At 36.0% G+C, this 22,680-nt stretch overlaps 1 protein-coding gene across 2 annotated transcripts in view; it reads right to left on the reverse strand.

Moving 5' to 3' along the window:
* The window catches only part of ZFPM2 (zinc finger protein, FOG family member 2), a 440,464-nt gene that overhangs the window by 220,963 nt on the left and 196,821 nt on the right, over positions 1 to 22,680 (reverse strand). For both annotated transcript variants that reach the window (XM_053930400.1, XM_045181765.2), the window contains one exon: positions 2,308 to 2,426. In XM_053930400.1, coding sequence (XP_053786375.1) covers positions 2,308 to 2,426 — 119 coding nt within the window. The remainder of the gene's footprint in view (positions 1 to 2,307; positions 2,427 to 22,680) is intronic.

The following is a 22,680-nucleotide window of genomic DNA, read 5'->3' on the forward strand; positions in this document are numbered from 1 at the left end:
GTAAAGAACTATCACCCACTACTAGTTTTTCATACCCTAACAGCATCCATACACTTCAAAAAAGTATCAGAAATCCTCAAAACTGCACGTGTAAAAAAGAAAAAATCCTTTCAGAAACATAAAACGTGGCATAAAGTAGGTTTAGAGTGCTACAGGAGTAGGAAAAAGTGCAGAAATATCATCTGTCAAAAAATAGGAAATTATTTCGCTGACAAATTAGACTTTCACAGATAGATTTTTCCATACATCCCAATTTAGCATTTGCTAAAAATGTATAAAAGTACCACTCTACATATATACAGATAATGGCATAAAGACTAATCAAAAACTGCGTGTTTTCTATAGATATTATCTCGAAATAGTAGAGGGGAAAATGCTCATCTCGTGCTCCAGCAGCAGTGCGCTGTGGAAGAAACCCCAGAGGAAGGACCACAGGTTGTGCCCTGTCTGATCCGTGCCAGTGAAGAAGGTAAATATCTTCTGGCCTAACACATTTTTTTAAACAATGCGAGAGAATGAATAGAGACCCCCAGATAAATGGGTTTAAAATAGCATTTAACTCAACTTTTATGGTTTAGACAATTTTATCCTTCTTGAATTTGCTTGAGTAATCAGCAAGTTAATATTGCTCTCTCATAGGAATCAATAGAAGAGTTTATTAGTACATCTCAAGCAACCAAGGACTTCAGTGTGTGGGGGCCACACCTCAAAACCTTTTTGAAGTAGGTGCACTGGACTACCAAGAGTTAAAAGTGCCCAGATTATTAAATATTTAGCCTGGCCTATCAACTTACTTGTTTCTTAAATGCATGTAAAATCCCTTCATCCTTCTATGGATAATACACAAATTTAGGAAGTAAAAAGCACAACCTTAGCACCTCACATGTTAATTAAAAGCTTGGCGACATAAATATTTCCAGTTTATTCCAATCATTACTTTAAGCTGAACCAATAAACTCTGTCTCATCCTCACGACATGGGATAAGCAAAGATCCACGCCTATCAGTTTATTTCATGTAATAACCTGAGCAAGAAATTTCTTTTATGTAATAAACTGAAGAAGAATTGCAATGTTGGGGAGTCCAGTACATTTGTCAAATGTACTCTGGGAGTTTTTATGTCCCTACAGTGTAGAGTCATTTGGTAGCCGTGAGTCTCTTCCTACATAAATAGAATTTAGAGAGGATATAATTTCTGGATCTCCTAAAGAATATAAAACATTTTTCTCCCCAAGTGTTATCATGTGTATTACCCCATAATAGGAGAGGTCCTAATGTTCTAATCACTGGAGCCTGGGTTATTACATAACATGGCAAAGGAGAATTAAAGAAGTAGATGGAATTAAAGTTGCTAATTAGCTGACCTTAAAATAGATTATGCTTGATTACCCAGGTGGGTCAATGTAATCACAAAGGTTCTTAAAAGTGGAAGAAGAAGACGGAAGAGTCAGAGTCAAAGTGTACACTTGAGAAAGACTCTTATCAGCCACTGCTAGCTTTGAAGATGGAAGGGAACCAGACCGCAAGGATCACGGGCAGCCTTGAGAAGCTGGGAAAGCTAAGAAAACAGCTTCTCCCCTACAGACTTCCGAAAGGAATTTAGTTCTACAGAAACCTTGACTTTTAGCCCAGTGAGATCATTCCAGACTTCAAATCTCCAGAACTGCAAGATGATAAATTTGTATTGTTTAATCCACAAAGCTTGTGGCAATTTATTATAGCAGCAATAGGAAACTAATATATCCAATTAAGAAATGAAGCTCAAACGTAACATCCCATCTTCCTATTACTTTTAAAAATATCTAATTAATCAGTTGTCTATATAACTTTACCTACAGGTAGACTTTCTGATCTCAGAACTTTTTTCAAAAGTTAACAATAGACAATAATGTGAATCATTTATCCTTGCTCTTATAGCCACAAACAGTATTACCAAGGAATAACAAGGTTGTTTATTTCTTGCTCTTCATGTAAACCTGTAATGTATGACAATTAATATGTGTCATCTTTAAAATAAAAGCATTTGTGTATATTATTAAATGTGAATAGTATTAGCCTGGCTAAGCAGATAAAGCAACAACCTTATAAATTACCTTACTAAACAACCATTTAGTATGATTAACCTGTTTGGTTCTAAATTCTGCGTGTATTACTGTCAGAGACAAACCACTTGGACAATATCCAAGTTTTGTGTCCATGAAAAAGAAAGAAATACTGTTATTTTTAGTGATTTCACGAGGAAGCAAACAGAGATAATTTCTGAACGATGACAAAATATTGAGTCAACCATGTGAGAACATCCACATACCAAGGAATTATTATTCAGGTCCATCTTCCCAGCAAATGGGCCCCAGGTTGTTCCCACAGGAAGTTGCTGCCGACTCTGAATTTTTCGTTCCCCATCTTTCTGAAATACCTCCAGCTCTCCTGCAGAGAATGGAAACAAGAGGTGGTTAGAATGTTTTCCCTTGTACTTTAACAACAGCCACCTCTTTCGGTGTGTTTGCTTTATGTGCACAATATTCTCAGCACTCATATAAAGAGAATTAATTATGCTTGTCTGACAACAACCGATCTTATTATCCCAAGAGGAAAATAAAACTTGTCCTTATAATTGTATTCAAATTTGGTCCCATTTTTTTCTTGCACCTTTTCACGAGCATCATCTACTGAAGTCAATTCTATTTAGCAAGTCCTTAAGAACAGAAATAACACTTCCTCAAAATGCATTGATCCAATGCCAAAACAGATAGACAAGAAACATTAGGACAATGACCTAGAGTGAAAATTCTTATATGTGATCGCCAGTATAAGTAAAAGACTGCAATTAAAGACATATGCCCTAAGCAGTAACTTTGTGGTAATTACTCAAGACATGTTCAACAGCATCAGGAGAGTTTTTTACAGTACTTGATAATTTTCTGAAATTTTACTAGTTTCAATGAATAAAATGTCTATACGTCTAGAAAGTACAGCTGTATGTTTTCCCAAGTAAAAAAATGTTTTATCAAAGTCATTTTTATATTTGGTACTATAGATAAGATAAGATTCTATGTTAGCAAAAGAGTTTGGACAAAAACACAAAACAGCCCATTTAGGATGTTCCTTCCCTTTCTTCCAAATATACTCTGGTTTCTCTTCAGATTGTATAAATCTTTTACCTTTTACCAAATAAATACTTTGGAGAAATAGGAAGTAGAGATGGTATACACATTGGCATAAAGCAGAAATTAAAATTCCTCACATGGTCACTTAAGAAATGAATGAATTAATTAAAAATGTAGGAGTGCTTCAAAACTTCAAAGAATGGCCATCAGCCGAAACCTTTTGGGGAAATAAAAAAAAATTTCAAAAATGTCAAACAGAAATTAGAACCTCTCTCTTTAAATAATTAAGATAATTAAATCTACAATATTTTTACCTTGATGGTATTACCATACCATATTATACAAAAATTTTATATTTTAAAACATTAATTTTAATTACATATTAGTTTTTAAAAATATTTCTTCTCAGCCTGCTCAACAGCAGATGTGAAAATGGGAAGGTGTAGAATAGGAAGAAGTGTAAGTGGAAATCCATAGAGGAGAGAAAGTTGAGGAAAATTCTAAACAGAATCGAATGCATTCAGTAACTAAATTTTCTAAATGATATGTAAGTCATGGTAGGTAACATATTGTGAAAACTGTGGCTTGACCTGGCCTTAGTTTCTTTTCAAATCAACTACTATCTTAAACAGGAACATCCAACCTTGATGTTTTCAGAAGCAATATCACTAACCTGAGTTCAATTATATCACTTTATATCTCTGTGTTTGTGTCACTTAAAAAGTTAAAATAACCAAAAATTACACCTCATGTTTTTATGATTGCTTATCCTGAAAGCCAAAATCAAACTATATAAACTGTAAACATTAAAAATATTGTGTAATGATTAAATTGTATCTATTATAAAATATAAATATATCTGTATCTGAACAAAAACATGCAATGGAAATAACTCTATATTCAAAGTGAAAGTTTTTAATTTAGTATTACACCTCTATGTTCCCTCCTCACACTCCATTCCTCTTCCAATTGTCAAATATTGCTCACATGGAAGACCTCGTTAAACTCATTAAATTAGGATCGGTACACACCTCCCAACCTTTTTTTATCGTGATGTATCAGTAGCTCATATGATTGGCAATAAGGAAATGGACCCGGAGAGATTTGATAGGCCTGAATTTCTGAAATATAGCTTTAGAAATAGTATATTTACATTAAATAACATATTTAATGCTTAATTATCAAATCATGATGCTTATTCAGAATCAGGGGATTGTGGAATAATAAAACCTTGGTTTGTATGTGGAATAATGAACCCATGCCTGAGATTTGCCCACGGAGTTGTTTTCCATCCTTGTACAATCTTTCTTATTAATGCATTGGAATCAGAGGCCTTGTATAGATACATCCTCAAAGGTGGAGCACGAGTAACAGTCTGTTGTGATGTCAAAGTGGAATCAGAGGGAAATGGCCCTCGGTGTATGCATGGTCACGTGATAATGCAGTTATTTAAATCTTTAGAATATGTCTTCTATTAGCAAAGAAACTCTTATTTTTACCTGATAGAAGTTCTTAGTATTGTCGAACATACTTATATTTTAAACAATTTCTGTACAATTTAACATTTAAAGGTAAAATGTATTTCAATTCCTTAGCTAAACACAAGAATGTTCTTTTCTACATAACGATGACGTTCAAATAATTTGCTTATTTTTACACACTAAAAAAATTAATCATGTCACATTTAAGTGATATCAGAGAAATCATGAGAACCTTTGAAAACCCTTTTAAAAAGTAATTCATCCTCTCTTTCGGCCGCTGGCATTTTTCATTTGAAAAGGGTTCAGACTCAGCCTATAGTGACTTCTCATCTATACCTGTGGATTTACAAGAAAGTCTGTCTTTTAATGGATTAAGAATTACAAACTTAGGGCAGATCATAAAGTGATAACCAAGTATCTCCAAAGTTTTTGAGGTGTCTTCTACTATGCATTGAAAATTTAAGCAGACCACAAATATTTTTATGAGCTCTTAGAGAATGCCGTAACAGAAAGTCCAGTAACTGTGCTGGACTTTCAAAGCTGTCAAGTCAGTCTTTTCAACTTCATTAGACAAGCAGGAAAACCCCCGTGTCCTTTTGTGCTTGTCAAGAAGAAATTTCAAGGTTTGGGGGGAATCCTTTCTGTTGCTGAAATAGTTAAATAAAAATATTTATTTATTAATAACAGGGGAAAGAAGGGGAAAGGTCATCAAGGAACATGTATAAAGGACCCACAGACAAAGGCAACAGGAGGGGGGGGAGGGTTGAATGTGGGAGGTGGGGGTGGGTAGGGCAGGGGAGAGTAATGGGAGGGGAATGGGGACAACAGTAATTGAACAACAATAAAAAAGAAAAAACACCAGCATTATAGAACTACAAACAAACAGAAAATTATTAGCATGTATGTAGATATTACAAGGCTACATAAGTTAATGAAAGTAAGAGAAATAAGACATTATACAAATGGATGTTATATTTAATGTAACTTACATATTGCTTGAGTATGATATTGTTCATTGTTTCAATCACCAGTGTCATAAAATAGAAGAAACATTATTGCATTAAAAGTAAGAAGATTGATTTTTAGCTCCAACTCTATCTAATAACCAACTGAATGGCCTTGAACATGGGAAATCTTTTCTGAGTCTTTGGTTCATCACTGTTAACAAGGGGTTTGTACTCACTTGCCACTTGGTTACCATGACACCATGACTTTCTTTCCCCAGATATGACATGTTAGGATGAATAGAAAGAGTACTGGGACTACAGTCAAAGACTCAGGTCCTAGAACCACCTCATCATAAAATAAATGATTGACTTGAAAAGATCAGAGATTTCAAAATCAGAATGCAAAGCTCCAGTTATTATTTGAAGTATTTGTTTCATTTTGCTTTGTTCATTAGCTTATTCATTCATTTATTCGACTAATATTTATTAGGTACCTATCTATGAAATACCAGATAGTGGGTTACACTCAGGCATACAGTAAAAAACAAAACACAACAAACAAACAAAAAAGCAAATCTAGGCCCTAGATAAATTCCAGGAATTGTAATCCATAAGGCTTGGGAAGTAGGAGCTATGTTACTAGTGATTGTTCAGATTTTATGAGTTAAGGAGGGGAAATGCAACAATGGTGTTCAAGTATCTGGCTGGGGCAAGTGGGCCAACGGTCATGTACCTGTTGACATAGAAAACACACACCAAAAATGATTCAGGGGGAAGATGAAGAGTTACAATTTGAAAATATTGAAGTAGATAGGGCTGCAAGAAACACAAGAGGTGATTTCTAGATGAGCAGGTATAAGCCTAGAGCTCAGAAGCAAGGTCATGGCCAGAATGCTAACTACGGGCATTTATTCGTTAACTAAAATGGGTATATGGTAATCAAAGCCATAGGAGTGTTGATCTAGAAGAGCATGTATAACTGATAAAATAAGAAAACCTAGGACAGAGTTCTGAGGATCTTCAAAAGGCAGAGTGATGAAGGAGCAGGCACAGAAAATTAAGAAGTGCAAAAGAACAGGAAAGAAACTGAATGGGGTACCAGAGCCGGCAATGGATTGATTGAGAATTTAAAGGAGAAGGATCGATCAAGTAATCTGAAAATTTCTGAAAGTAAGAAAGGCACTGGAAAGATTCCTTTTGAAGAGATGAAGAGCATGGGCATCTGGAGTGAAAGGATTTTTCTAGAATGGGAGGTCAGGACACAGATGGGCAGAGCATCAAAAATGAACTAGAAAAGAGTAAATGGAAGAAGTCACGTGCTCCTGAACAAGTTCCTTAATCCTTTGTTCTTCACTTCTGCATACAAAATAGGAATTATAATACCATATGGCTGCGATGAGAATTAACTCAGATAATGTATATTAAGTACCTAATAAATATTTACTGCTTCACCCAAAAGAAATCAAAGCATTCTGAGAGTATGTTCACACATTTCCATCATCACTTCTCACCATTCAACCAGGTCTGTGGTCACATTCTCTCTTTGACACTTCTATATGAAATACTCCCATTCCTTGATTATCTTCCTTTCAATTTCCCGGGTATGTTATCAGTGCAGATGCAGATGACCGACCAGCCTCAATGCACTCAACTCCAATTCAGGCGCCAAATCCCTACCCAGGGAAACTTGTTAAAACTACCCTTTCCTTGTGTCACTCATTTGTGCAAGTTTCTCCACCATCTCCTTTTCGATCATCCCACCGTGAACTTCCATGTCTGAATAGTCATACTTTCACAACATTTCTGTTCCACTCCCCACAATACGTTACTCTTTCCTCTAGTCAGGGAAGTCTTCACTGCACCCTCCTCATCCTCTCCAGTTTAACCCTCACACCTTTCTGAGAACTGTCCCTGCTACCAGGCACACACTGTCCTGGTGCCTTGATGGAACTTCTCTGCCCTCCAGAAAACACTGAGTTCTCTTCCCTAATACTCCAATGATATTGTAGCGCAATATCACACAGTTTCGCATTAATTATTTCATGGTGGTGTTCACTTGAGAACTTCTTCCACTTCAACAGGAGTAAAAATATCCTGAATATACTACATGTATATTTTTATTCCTATTTATTCTCTGGTAACTAACATGGGTTGCGACATGCAGTAATTACAAAACACCAATTGAACACAGCTGATTGGATAAGATTTTCATAACATCAGAAACTCAATTTGAGCACAGTAAAAGTTGATTTTAAAGCCAAAAATGTGTTTTAATATGCATCTTCTCTTTGAATTACAACAATCATATGTTTCACTTGTTCAACATTTTATTACATTAACATATTACCTCATTTGTGAAATATGAAGCAGGATGAAAAATAAAGATTTTTCTTCTGTGCCCAGTTCATATTTTTGCAGTGATTCTTCAAAAAGAAAACTTATTATTTTTTTTTTGTTAAACATGCTGGGTAAGTTTACACAAAATATTTGAGACACATAGGATGGACTAATCAATTTTGGTAAAAGATAATATTGTTAGTGCTGAGGGCTGTTTTTCTTATCTTCTTGATAATGCATACTTTTAAAAGTTCGTGATTACTCAACGACTTATGATAGCTTCACTTTAAAAAAGTCCTAAGTCAGAAATCACTACCAAACATACTACAGCTTTTAAGATATCACCCTACTTTTTTCCCCCCAGAGAAATTTACTGGTGGAAAGACATACTTAAAATCGTGAGAGAGATACTCAAATCTTTTTGTCACTGAAGGTACTATCAAGCCATCATTTTGTTTCTTTTTAATAGGGTCCTTTTGATGGCTCTTTAGAAAGCAAAGTACGTGGAAATTGCAGCACACCAAAGGGGAGCAGACACATGTGGGCCTTTCAGCATAGTTATCAGCAATCACGCTTCAACTGAACTTGGCATTAAGTTGATGACATAAATGTATGTGGTATTTACAGAACATCCCTTAACTCCAGGCTCGGATTTCACAGGATATGGTTGCAAGTAAATGAGATGACAGAAGATCATATTTCATTTGCTGAAAATAAATTTTGGATTGGTTTGAACTTGGTTATACACATATTATATATATCCAAATTTTAAAGCAGACCACATGAATTAGTTAGGGCTTCCAGTAGTAGAAGGCTATAACGTCAGAACCCATATTTATATTTTCTCCGTGGTTGGCAAACATTATACATCATGGTATCAAACACGGACAGCCCTGAAGTCATGCTGAGTTCAAAAAGCGCTCAAAGATTCTAAAAATCTCAAAACAAGTTCAAAGTCAGCCAAGGTGGCTGAAGTATGGCAGAGCTCTTGCTATTTTATGGTTTAACCATTTGACAGCTGCCTGCCAGATACATAAGAGGGTTATATGATCATTTTACTGCTGATTATCTTCCCAGCCAAACTGCAGTCTTGCCACTGTGTGTGTTTCCTCAGGCATCAGTAACAGCATGTTTCATCTGCATTTTAAGACACGCAGTGCCGTTTACATGATGCTATGTTGATCCATCTCTAAGCGCAATTTGGCAAGGAAACGACAGTTCTTGGTTAGTGGCTAAAAATTGCCTTGTAGGGATACCTTTTCTAATTTTCCGTCTCAGTTTTTGAGTCATACAGTCATAACACACACTAAACTACCGTTTTGAACATAAACTTGAAATATGACATTCCCTATTCAAGTACTCCAGTCAAACCCTGATAAATCAGGCTGGCCATGCAGTGATCTTATCCCTTCTGACTCTTTAATAAATCGAACCTTGTAAGTTCGTACTGTTGGAAGTTGTCACTAAATGAAATTGTGACCTTATCCGGCACATGAACTTATCCTGCTGACAACTACATTCATTGTGTGGATAAGAAAGGGGGAAAAAAGAAGAAATAATAAAGAAAAAAATGAGATATTTGATAATTCTGATCTCAGCCATACGTAACTCTAACAGATGGGATCTTTTTGATGTTCCATTAATGATTTGCCAAAGATGAGCCTCTTCTTAGAGAAAAATGCTCACCCTCGGTAAGTGCTGGGGGCACTGCAGATGGTATTAAACGTGCATGAAGAGGTACTGGGTGACAGCAGCGAATCAGAAGCTATTAGTCTAACACAAAGAGCCCCCGAATTAGCTTGTAATTGCACTGGGAAAGATAACGTAATGGTGGTGGCAAAATAGGAACATCCTCTTTTCGCTCCAGGTGTTCAGGGCCTGAAAACGCTGAAATGAGACCCTGAAATTCTCTGAAACCTAGAGCTCGTTAAATCACTGCATTTCTTCAGAATGCAGACTACACCCGTTGCCTATCGTTTCTAAAAAGTTATAGAAATCAGCGTCTGCAGCATTGTTTAAGAAGCAAAGTAACATGCATGTGGTACCGAATAATGGCAGGTACTAAAAACCCTGGGACCTTTTCCTTTATACTCTGGCTAACCTTACACATTCATGGCTGGGTATTCTTTCTATCCTAAGGCCCATGGATACTAAAAATTATCATTTTCAATATAGGGAAGTAGAAGAGATAAAATATGGCTCTAGGTAGTAATATTATTGGGAATAAAGTAGAAAATTCAGGATTTAAAAAAAAAACAATACCCCAATCTGAGGTAACACAAGGCCATAACCTGTATAATCACCTACAAAATAAATGTTATAGGTAGAGATCATGTTCAAGATTGGAGAAAGAAATTGCCATCTTCTGCCCTTACCTCTATGGTTTATTTATGTGAATAACCAAAAAAAAATCCCCAGCTCATCCCAGGTATCTGAAAATATTCATCTGGAGTCTGAGTAGCTTTTGGAAATGTTTGGAAAAGTCACTGGAGGGAGGAGCTGCAGTTTCTGGACACTGAAGGAGGAGCAGGAGTCTTTTGCTCGAGAATCCTGGCACAGTGTGTTTCTTTGCTGCCAGAAGCCCTACCTGACCTTGCAGACAACACTCCTCATCGCAGGCTGACCCCACACCACTTCCTGATTCAAATCTTGAGACACAGAGGGAGTGAATGGCTATGGAGGAATCATCATGGATGTGAGAGGTCTGGGCTAGCAGACACAGCAGGGGAAGAAACAGCCAGAAGTCAGTCTACTGGTGGGAGGGCCACAGAGGGGTCACCGTCTGCAGAGCACTGGTCAGGGAAGGCTTGTTTTGTCCAGGAGGAAAAACTCCAAAGGAAATGCTATGGGTAAAAATCAACCACAGATCCTGTTCAACAAGAAAGAAGCAAGGAACACCTGTTAAAGAACATTTAATAAAGAACATCAATGGACCTCATTCACACTTACAGTTCTAAATTTTAAGCAACGCTTACTTTTGTTTCTTGAAATTGCAAGCTTTCTCATAGGTTATATTTATTAATTTAGAAGAAGTGGGCGCACACTGAAACTTTTCACAGGTCATTGCTGAGTTTACTGACGTACAAGGAGTTTCTTCAGCTCAATGTCTGTAATAAAGCCAGATACAGTCACTTTTACATGGCCAGATGATAAAGATGGAGATAAGAGAAAATATGCTGGCAAGTTGTAACAGGTAAACATTACTAAGCACTAATTGTGTTTAGAATGAGTTTCTCCACTTGGGAGTGGGAAGGGGATTTTCTGGGTTGCAACATGTGAAAACCAAAGAGTGCCAGAATGAGTTGACAAATAAACAAACAACATGAGAAAAACTATAGCAGTACTTTAAAGCTTCTAATCTAAACCAGGGAAGTCACAGTGCACTGTAAACTACCCCTCAGTCAGTAACAGAAATGTGTACAAGCCTGGTCTAAAAGTATTCCACCCGAAATACTCATTGTTAGTCGTATGTTTAAACCTTACCAATCTTTGAAGTCTGTCTGTCACTTCCTGCTAAATTCGCCCCTGATTCATACCGCTTCTCCTTGCCAGAAGTTCAGAGGTGGTCCCTCCTTTCAAACTCCCACAATGTTTGATGTTTAACTCTAGTATTTTTCATCATTTTCTTCCTAATCATGGTGATTTGTATGTGTTTATTGGCTCTCTTCATGTAACTTCCTAGATCCCCACACTGCTATACCTGGCAGAGTTGCAGAAAAATATAGAAGTGTGTGTACGTGTGTGTGTTCATTACTCTGGGTTAAACAAGGTATTTAAATCAATCAGTTTGTACACTTATACTTTTCCACTTTATTTTTTATCCTCACCCGAGGACATTTTTTCAATGCTTTTAGAGAGAGGAAAGGTCAGAGAAAAGGAGAGAAAGAAACATGGATGCAAGAGAGAAGCGTCAATCAATTGCCTCCCACACACACCCAGACCGGGAATCAAACTTGCAATCTGCAACCCAGGTATGTGCCTTGACAAGAACTGAACCCCAGCCTTTCGGTTACTGCACGTTGCTCCAACCAACTGAGCCACACCAGCCAGGGCTACTTTTTCACTTTATAACACATACTTCAATAGTTACTTCACCGAGAAGAAAACAGACAGAGTAGGTATAATTTTTACCACTTTACCATATGTATTGGGCTGGGTTCAAAGCTAAAGTAACTTACTTACATTAACAAAATTAGTAGTGAAACTAGGACTCTGACCCTGGTTTTCTGACACTCTCATCCTCATTTTACTTTATCAAACGGCCTCTTTAACAAAAAAATTTTTTAACAACCTAACTAGGTGGAACGATTGACCTCAAGCCCCAGTATCATATCAGCAGCCATTAGAGTGGATTCATTTCTAAGATAAGCTGCCAGTCAATGCGGAAAGCAGAAGGCGAAGGACTGCAGGACGGGGCCGCCGGGCGAGGTTTGGAGAAGGCAGGGTGGCAGAAAAGATTAAACAAACACAGCACTGGAAAGTGTTACAGCGGGGAGGGCGGCAAAACTGTTGTTTGATTATCAGCGTTCACAATAATCCCCGTAAACTTTTACATTTCTGCCCCCCACCAAAATTTCAGAGAGAGCAAATCTAAGATACATAGTTCTAAAACAGTGCAGTTTCCTCCCTTCCTTTGAGGATCATTCTTCAAGGAAAATAATTACTTATTAAACCAGCTAAAATTAAAAAAAAACTGGAAGTCTGATTAAATACAGCAGGTTATTACTAGCATAAGAAATGACATAAGCTTTTCTTCTTAAGAACACAAAGTTGAAGCATCTTGAACACCCCGAAACAGCTGCCCAACTTCACATTTGGTTGATGGCACTTTTCCGAAGAAAACTCCGATGTGAACTTGTACAAAGTGATTGCAAACTGGAAAATCTGGCGCCCGCAGTCTCCGACTTGTAAAATCTTTCACTATCACACATGTAACACAGTCAGTGGGTTAAGGAGGTACACACACACACACGTTATTCCTCTTCCTTTCGGTTCTCCTTTTCTTCCAATTTTGCTTGGATCTTTCCCTTTCCAATGTGAATATGGGATATAAAATGCCAGGTCTTGGAAGAGAAGAAGACAGAGAGGGAAGGAGGGAGGGAGACAGGGAAGAAAGCAGGCAGCCAGGCTAATATCATTACTCAGTGTGACTTACATAACTCGGAACTGGCCGCACAGATCTAAGGTTTGATCCTTCCCTCCACACCGAGGCGACTGGTTCTCAAAACACCATTTCTGTGGTGGGTCCCCTAATGCGCTCACTGGGGCTCTGCCCGGTACAGCCACGATGGCTTGTCTGGCATAAACTCCTGAAGGTAGAGTTATTTCCAGGACTGTTTTACTCATAAAGCCACATTAACTAAACTTTATTTAGAAAACTGTTCACAAATTCAAAATTATGTGTTGAACATATAATGCCAGGCAGAGTGCTGGGTACTGGAGATAAAAACGTGAACCTAACATAGATCTTTTCCTTACGAGACGTACCTAATGCTGGTGAGGGAGGCATAATTATCTCAGAGTTGCCTCAGGTGACCCAGCATAGGACGTTTTTGGTAAAGGTAGAAAATGAAATTTGACCAGCCAGGAAAAAGCCTCCCAAGGAAATTCAGAGAAAGTAGAAATGAGATTCCCAAGGAGGAATAACTGGCAAAGGACAGTTTAAGTCATCTCTTTAAATCAGGAATAATATCTTTCCAAAATGAACACAATACAATGTGAACATGAGCATTGAAACACATTTGTTGTTACAAATAAAGCTGTAAGGCGGAGGTTCAATGAACCAAAAAGTAATGCCTAGAGATAAAAACACTGCCAAATTCAGAGAAACAAACGACTGGAATTTGTTGTTAAAAAAGCTTTAAGACCTCAGAAAGAGTTTCTGTTGTACAGTGTTATAAAAATGTTAATTTTAGCCAAAATGGTATTTCTAAAATTGTTGGGAAAGATTTTATACACTGCCTTCATCTTAAATAACACTAGCCTTTTCTTATAAAATATTTTCAATATTACAAAAATGTATACTTTTAAAAATGATTTCACATAAACTCCTGAAATTGAGATAACAGTACTAGAGCTAGCTCCTCAAGCACTAAAGATCAGAGAGGTGAGCTCATCTATGAGTGTATCTGTCACGCTCTCAGGTGACATTGCTGTAGGATAGAAGGGACCCTTTTTATTACTTGTCCCTATGACAGACTAGGCGAAGTTATTTATTCTCCATCAGATGAGTAGATTCGGAACTAATTGTATGATTCTTGATAGCTGAATAAGGCACGCAGAAGTGGCCACAATGATCTAACTCTGTATTGGATACAAGGTGTAAACTGTCCTTTATATAAAAAAAGTTCTAGCTTTTTAACATCATCATTATTTGAGGACTATATATCAGAATACTCACATGGTCAAGAAGTTATTAAATTGAAAGAATACTTGTAAAATTTGCTATATAAATAAATAGATGTTGCCTACAAATACCAAGAGCTTTTGCAAATATATATTAGAAGTTAGAAAATATGTTTAGAGTAATATATATTGGTCAAATATGTATACACATGTCCATTGGTGTCATCCTTTGAAGAGACTTCTTTTTGTTGTTTTTAAAAAAGATGTATATAAATGTAAAAATAACTTGCACTAAATTATCAAACAAATAAATGAGGTCTGATTTTCTCTCTAGCTTCACTAACTTAATTAAAACCATAGGTAGTAAATAGCATTCTGTGGTTCCATTCCGTCTTTTTTTGTTTGTTTGTCTTAATATTGTTCATCTTAAATGTCAGTTGCCTGGAAAACAGTTAAAATACAATAGATATTGCACTATAAAAATAATTATGCACAAGAATTAACTAGAGTCAACATAATGATTTTTCCATTGCTAAGAACATATGCTTAAGCACCTTATTTTCAACTTGTAATAATAATCTATATTTTGTCCCCCCAAATGCATGAATGTCCCACAATTTTATATTTTCTTATATGACAAATTTGACCACAAAAAGGAAACTATGATACTTTTTTGAAAATACTAGGAAATAACTGTGCATATAGATAATAAGGAGATGACCGATGAAACATTATTAACTTAGACTTGAAAAATTCTTACCATGGTTTCACAAACATTAAGAATGGGGATTACAGTCAGTCTTGGGATTCAATAATTCAGATAATATGAAAAAAACTTTATTAACCATCTTGAGCACCCACTTGTATTCTGTGTATATCCATTGGCTTGTTGCTCCTTCCTATGGGCAACAATTTAATTCTGTAATTGTTTTTCCTAAATTTGTTGTACACATGAGACCATATATGTAAATAACTCCATATAGCATCTGGCACATAGTAATTATTTAATAAATTTACAAATTTTATCTTCATATTATATAATTGAGAAGGAACACAAAGCATATAAATAGAAGCTACTTGCATTTGATATGTAGAGCTGCTTGATTACTGTATCCAAACTAAAACGAGCCCTTACCCAGAACCACTTTCACTCCACAAGGTGAAAATGGAGGTGGAAAAGATCACACTGAATCGGAACGGGGACAGTAACAGGACCAGGAGCAGATTCCACCCTCACAGGTAACAGAGAGCTTCAGCCCACGGTAACCCCAGATGGCGTTTCATTTTTCCTTCACTGCTAAGGCAGACGGAGTCTGTAGCAGTGAAGGTTAATATCAAAGGTGAGTAGCCCATTCCATTTCCAGATAACCAGGATTAACTGCTCCACTGACATTATCCTGGTACTATAGAGGTCCAGAGAGGAGAAAACAGGAAACATGTTACATATTAAGGAGGGGAAAAAACAACAAAATACTAGAACAACCACATTTAAAACAACAGAAAACATTTATCCTACTTTACTGTCCATCATCAGTAATTTTTTAATTCTTTCTCAAATATTCTCAATTACGAAACGACTGAGATAAAATGTGTAACATCTACTGAGCGTGCATTGAGGCAGACATTGTACTGAGTCCTGTGTCTTATGTTCCCACTTCCACAACTTAGGAGAAACAACTGGGAAATAAATTGACACCCATGGAAAACCAGCTAAGTGAAAGTAAAACATCTTTATTAGTTATGATAATCTTTTTTTTTATTTTTGAGAATAGTGGCCTTTATTTTTATGTTATTTACTGTAGATATACATATTACCTCCTTTTCCTTTTTAACTTAGTGGTGACACTTGGACTTAAATCGATGCAATGAAGTAAGTCACCACATGGGAAAGAAGAGTTGATCAAGATTCAAAGAATAACAATCACCCAACGCAGGAGAGATGGTTACTACGAAGAAACAGAAGGCTCTGAGAAACACTGCCATACTGAATAACCAGGATTAAATGTATAGTGGACACTTGTATTAAGGCCGGGGTAAGCTTGGTTTCTCGATGGAAAAGTAGCAGCATTCTAAATATAAACTGACTGCACCCGATATTTCTTCAAAAGCATTACTTAATATTTTCCTCACACTCGCATATCTCTCTTTATCAAAGTCAAAAGTTATTTCTTAGCCAGAATCCTATAAAAATGCATATTTTTTATTACTATTTTTACTGTCATCATTATTTTTGGCCATTCTGATGAACGATTTGAGCTTCTAAACCAAGGATGTTAAATAAAACATCTACAGGAAAAAATTAATATTTTTCAAGTACATTATTAATTTATTCTTTTGAATTCTCATAGCCAACGAGGTAAGAAAACCCTTGGCTAGCATACAATGGCTGTATTTACCATTGCATATTACTGAACTTATGCCTATCAGGAAAAATTACAATGTGTAAACAAGTTGTGGGACAAGCATGTGGCATTTAGTCCTAACCAACTCATTTGTGACTCACTGGCTGAACAAACATGGATGAGCATCGCTTTGGTGTAGAGCCCTGTAATCATAGAGCATTTGAGGGATCACTTTTCTTAAATAATTTTGCTAAACTGAAGACCATTAAATCAATACCTCAAATCCAGCTTGTGTCTACAATAAAGCAAACACGTCCACCTTTATATTTAATCACAACCATATCAGCCAAACACCTCCTTTCCCCCAGAACATAGAATTAGAGTAGAAGGTTTTTAGTTTCAGCTTCATTATATGGAATTATAATCAAGATGGCAGAACCAGAATTAAAATTTGAAACAAGAGCTAGAAGCAAGAGAATAATATAAACAAGAATAAATATAAATAATATAAACAAGACAATTTTAGACTATGGATGCTTTCCCACTCTTACAATTAAGAAATTTATTTTTAAAACATGTTAGTTTATTCAAGCATTTTACTATTTGAGAAACTTAAAGGTTTCTGATTTTATAACTTCTATGAAAATATTCTGTATAGTACCAAAATGGATACAAAGAGGCAGTTCTCTAAAATACCTTTTGATAACCAGCCATATTTTCCTTTCTTCCTTTGCACCAACATCCATCAAAGTAGCTACCATACGGTGGTGTATGCATGGGTACATATGTATGCCTGGCCAATGCCAATGATAATGTCTGGCTCACGGTCACCAAGCTATACAGTTTAGGAGACAAGGTATCATGTCTTCTCAGACCTAGTACTATATCTCAGACACAGTAAAGATTTTATAAGTATTAGTTGAATACGCAGAAGATGGAAGAAAGGGAGGGAGGGAGGGGAGGAGGAAAGAAAGAAGGAATGAAGGGAGGGAAGAAAAAGAATGTGAGGACGCTATTTGCAAAAACATATATAGAGAGCAACTTCATTTATACAGGATAAGATGAACATGAAGATAATTGAGGAAGGAAAGAATACAACCCTTAAAATTGGAAAAAATCTTCCATTTTTTGTTGATAGGTTTAATTACCTACAAATAAATATATGAATAAGGAAATGATAAAAGAGAGAGATTGAGAAGTTTATATAATCTGACTGAGTCAGGCAGAGTCACACAATAAAGTTTCCCTCGGCTGCCGCATTTCTGTCTTTACCCTGTGTAATAAAGCACTCTTTTAATCCATGGGGGAGGCAGGCTGGGGGGATTGTGTTCCGCTTCTCTTGAAAGGAAACAGGTAAGTACCTCAGACTGCTTTAAACCATGTTCTTTTTAACTTCTAATCATGGAAATGCAAATCCAGCTGAATAGTCTATTAACATAACCAAGATCTTTTATTGGATTTCATTATACATTTCAATAGATCCCTAGTCAGAACACACTTTTTGGACACTAGTCACAGCCTGAGGAACATTCTGATTTCCTGAGAACACTTCTAGTTCTTAAAACAAATCATAGATTCAACACATACACACTCAGAAAAACAAGCACAGAGAAACCTGAAAAATCAGAATAAAATAGGTGGGTTGTATTAATGTCAATTTCTTGATTGTAATATTACACTATAATTTTGCAAATTGTTTCCACTGGAGGAAACTGAACAAAGTACACAAGAAATACCTCTGATTTCTTAGAGCTGCATATGAATCTATAATTATCTCAATAAAATTTCCATTAAAATATAAATTTATAATCTTGAGAAACCTTAAACTACTAATTTATAATTATAAAACAACAAAGCTGGCTAGCTGGATTTAACCCATACCACTATAAATAAAATAGTCAACAACTGAAACAAATACAAAATCTATATATCCTCAGGTTTTATATAATTTTATGGAGAGAAATTATCTTGAATATTCAAATACCAACTCACTAATTGCAAAACTGAAAATGAATAATATGACATTTCTCTTTTCGGTATTTATTGCTTATTTGTAGAACTTCCACCATTGTATTTGTAACTCACTATTGATAAATAAGTAAAAATTAATTACAACAGCTGTCAGAAAATAATTATTTGTCATATTGTTTAGTGCACAAACAATAAAGTATTCCTTCTTTGGAGCCTCATTTTATTCCTGCTGCATCTGAAAATAATAGTTTTTGATTTTTTCTTTCAAAATACTAATTTTGAAATACTAATTACTAATTTCCCAATATACAGAAAGACTTAATAATACTCACATTTATCTTCAAATATTAACGTTTGAAAAAATTATTTTCTACATTTGTAAAGTATTAGCAATTTCTGAAAAATGCAGGTGATCTAAATGGTATTTGGTTTCTACTTTCTCATTTGTGTGTGTGTGTAAAATTCAGATACTGTACTGGGACGTATAAAGTCATTACAATATTGCAATAAAATAGTGAAATATGAGAAATACACTGCCAAAACATGTGTAATCCACTGCGCTGTTTTAAATGGAAATATATTGTAAGATTAAACATTTCCTAAAGTGGCAACACAGATATTACTGCTTCCTGGTGAAAGATACTAAAGCTTCCATTTATTTGGTAGATATAGGTATGGCCTTAGGTATATACCTGCAAGGGAATTAAATCTAATTGCTTACTTTAAGTTTCCTCAGAAAGTGTTGCCCTTAAGCAGGATGTAAATGCATTTATATGGGCATGTGCATCTGAAACACTGTTCAATAAGTCAAGTGTTTCTTGCAATATAAAGATTCTTCTTTGATCCAGAGAATTCATGATATTTCACTTAAAAGTACAGGCACAGCATGGTGGAATTGAAAGAGGATATGTTTTGAAGTCAGAAGGACATAGGTTTCAATTCGAGCTTTGTTACCTCCCAACTGTGTGATAGAATAGTTAGTTAAACTGAAATCCAGAGTCCTCATTTCTGAAAATGAGGGAAATATTATCTATCAGCTGAGTTTCTGGTAGTAATTAAATGGTATAATATGCATGGCCTAAAATAAAGCATACACTTCAAAAAGAATACCATTATCCGGAATAATATTAAAGTTTTGTATAGGTTCTGTAGAGTAGAAATAATACTGGTGGTTCCCCACATCACTGGTTTACAAATAAGTGCAGGGAGCCTAATTCTGAGACACGGTTCATGTTTTCACTCTGGAGAAAAATCTGAACTTGCGGGTCAGCCTGCAATAATAAAATTACTGTATCTGATGCCACATCAACCTGTTTCAAAGTCATATAGTGGCACTGAGATAAAAGCAATGCATAATGTAAAAAACAAATTCCACATTCATAAACATTTTTTCACATTAAATAACTTGATGAAATGGAAGCAAAAGAAAAAAAAAACCTTCCAGCTTCAATTTTCTGCATGTGGGAACTTGTTGCTGATTTCTTACTTTCAACCATATGTTCCTATTCCTTCTTTGGGCTGTTAGGAAGTTTCATAGAAAAGATCTATGAAAGCGAAGAGAATGCAGTCTGCGGAAAATAATTGCTCGACATGCAGTGACAATTTTTTTTTCACTTGAACATTAAAATGTATTTTACATTGCTTCTTTTGAGTGAAACATTTTAAAGCAAGGTCTTCAAACTAAATTTGAAGGAGGACTCAATTCATCGGCTTACCTTTATTATAAAAAGTGTGTTTCATTTAATTAACTTCTACAAATTTTAACATAGTTTATTAATTATAAAACAAATCTATTATTATTATTATTGTTAATGTATCGCATCATAACCCTTTTGTAGTGCCTACTATGGGCCATGTACTAAGATACTTGCCTTTCTTGTATTATCTCATTTGACTGTTACAAAAACCAAATTGTATCCATTTAGCAGATGAAAAGGTTGAGGCTTTATGAGATGAAGGGATTTCACTATGTTCACAAAACCCTGCTCAAGCAGCAGAGCCTGCATTGAGGTGTCTATAAATAAGAACTCCACACGCTAAATATCCTCCCCCAAGTGTCCCTCTGAATGTAGTTGAGCCCTCTCAAAGTCTCTGGTTAGAATTTATTACTACATTATTTTATATACAAATATTCTACCTAGTAAAAATAGTCTTTCATCTTGAAATAAAATAAGAGGGCACAGACACAGAGGAATAGGTGGCTGGAGAGAGACAAAGGTTGAGTAAGACAGAGAAAAAAAGCCAAAGGAAGACTGAGACAGGGAGAGCAAGAGAGAATAAAGTAATAATGGATACAATAATCAGGATACAATTATCCAAAGTCCATTTTAAGAGAAAACACTGAGGAAAACTAGATTTAATAAATAACCTTTCTGAGAATGTTAAATTAATAAGCTCTGTGAATATTCTGCGTTCTGAAGTTGCAGAAAGCCCAGATTCTCAGGCAGGTGAACGTGAATGACGACAAATCAATGGATAGCAGAAACAAAGGCCAAACGTCTAACTGTCCTTCCAGGTATAATGAAAGGATTTAATGTGGGGAAAGTGATACCAATATCCCACGACCGGCCTGGCTGGTGTTGGACAACTTTGCATTTAGGGCCCTGTGACTATCTCCTACACCAACATAATTATAACTTTGCAATAAAAAGAGGTATATAACAAATCCAAGCCTCTTTCCTGCAGCTCACAAAGGTGCATGTAAATTGCTGAAGGCCAGTTTTATGGGTTCGTTTACGATCTACCACAGTCATGACTACACATAAAATTGTCCCGCAGACCCTAAATACTTCACAGCAAGGCCTCAGTCTTTTCCACCACGTGTAGCCGCTGTGGTGAAGCCACCGTTCCGAATGAGTGGCGTATTGCAATGTCTACAGTAGGAGCGGTTTGCAAAGTCACTCCCATGATGCTTACAGTAAACAAACGTCTGTCTTTGGGTGGTCCTGCTGTTTGCTTGGAACGGCAGTCTCTGTCATCGATAACTCCCCACTGCGTCTGTCTTCAACAATTGATATGTCACCATCCCCCTTTCAGGGGCAAAAGAAGGCTTTTAACAAATCAATCCATCTATGTAAGCCATGATAAGTTACCATTTATGGTGCCTCGGTAAAATATCATGTATCTTTTACCATTGACCAGAACACAGACATTTCATGAACAATAAATATTGACAGTGAGGTCATAATATTATTGATCTATTTAGGCATCCCAAAATATCTCTTTAGGATCAGAAAATGTATCTGGAATAGATCTATAAACAAAAGGTTCAAGAGGCAGAAGAAAATACGAACCATTTCATTGCTTTAATTCAAAATGAAGCTCTATTTTTAAAGAGATAAAAAAAATTGCAATGACCTTGGGAGTCTAAAAAAGTCTGTAACAATTATAAATAAAGGCCCTGGCTGGGTGGTTCGGTCGGTTACAGTGTCATCCCGATACCCCAGGGTGCAGGTTTGACCCCCAGCCAGGGCACATAAGGAATTAACCAATGAATGCATAAATAAGTGGAACAGCGAATTGGTGTTTGTCTCTCTTTCTCTCTTTCAAATCGATAAAAAGAGTATTAAAAATAATGAATAAAGTCACATATGAAATTTTGAACTTTTTGTGATAGTCTCCAGTATCTGCTGGCCTCTATGGGACAGGCAACATTTCTCAATTATAATACGTTAACCTGTTGAAAAGTGAAAAGGTCTCTACCCTAATGGACACGAGCTACTTGCTACTTCCAAAGATAAGGTAATACCACTTCAAGAGTGTCCTAAACAGTATCTTCCAGCCAGAGTAAATAAAATCGATCACTTTGGTATGGGAATATTTTTCCTTTCATTGAAGTAAAGGAAGCAGGAAGAGATGAAGCTAGGCTCCCATTTATCAAGGGTGTTTAGGCGTCTTAAGATACAGTTCATCTCATCCTCAGAATAATCTTATAAGGCATCATCATACCTACTTTACATATGAAGAAGCAAAGGCTTACGGAGAGGAGTAACTTGTTGCAGGCATGGATTGGTGCCTGCGGTGTACAGCACACCCGTTCTTAGTGAGGGATGTGTATTTAGTATCATTCTCAAAATCATTAATAATATCACATGTCTAGTTTTTAAATTAGCAAGGGATTCCTTGTTCATTTGCAAAGACTTGTTGTCAAC

This window comes from Desmodus rotundus, chromosome 8, assembly GCF_022682495.2.
Source record: "Desmodus rotundus isolate HL8 chromosome 8, HLdesRot8A.1, whole genome shotgun sequence".
Classification (NCBI taxonomy): domain Eukaryota; kingdom Metazoa; phylum Chordata; class Mammalia; order Chiroptera; family Phyllostomidae; genus Desmodus; species Desmodus rotundus.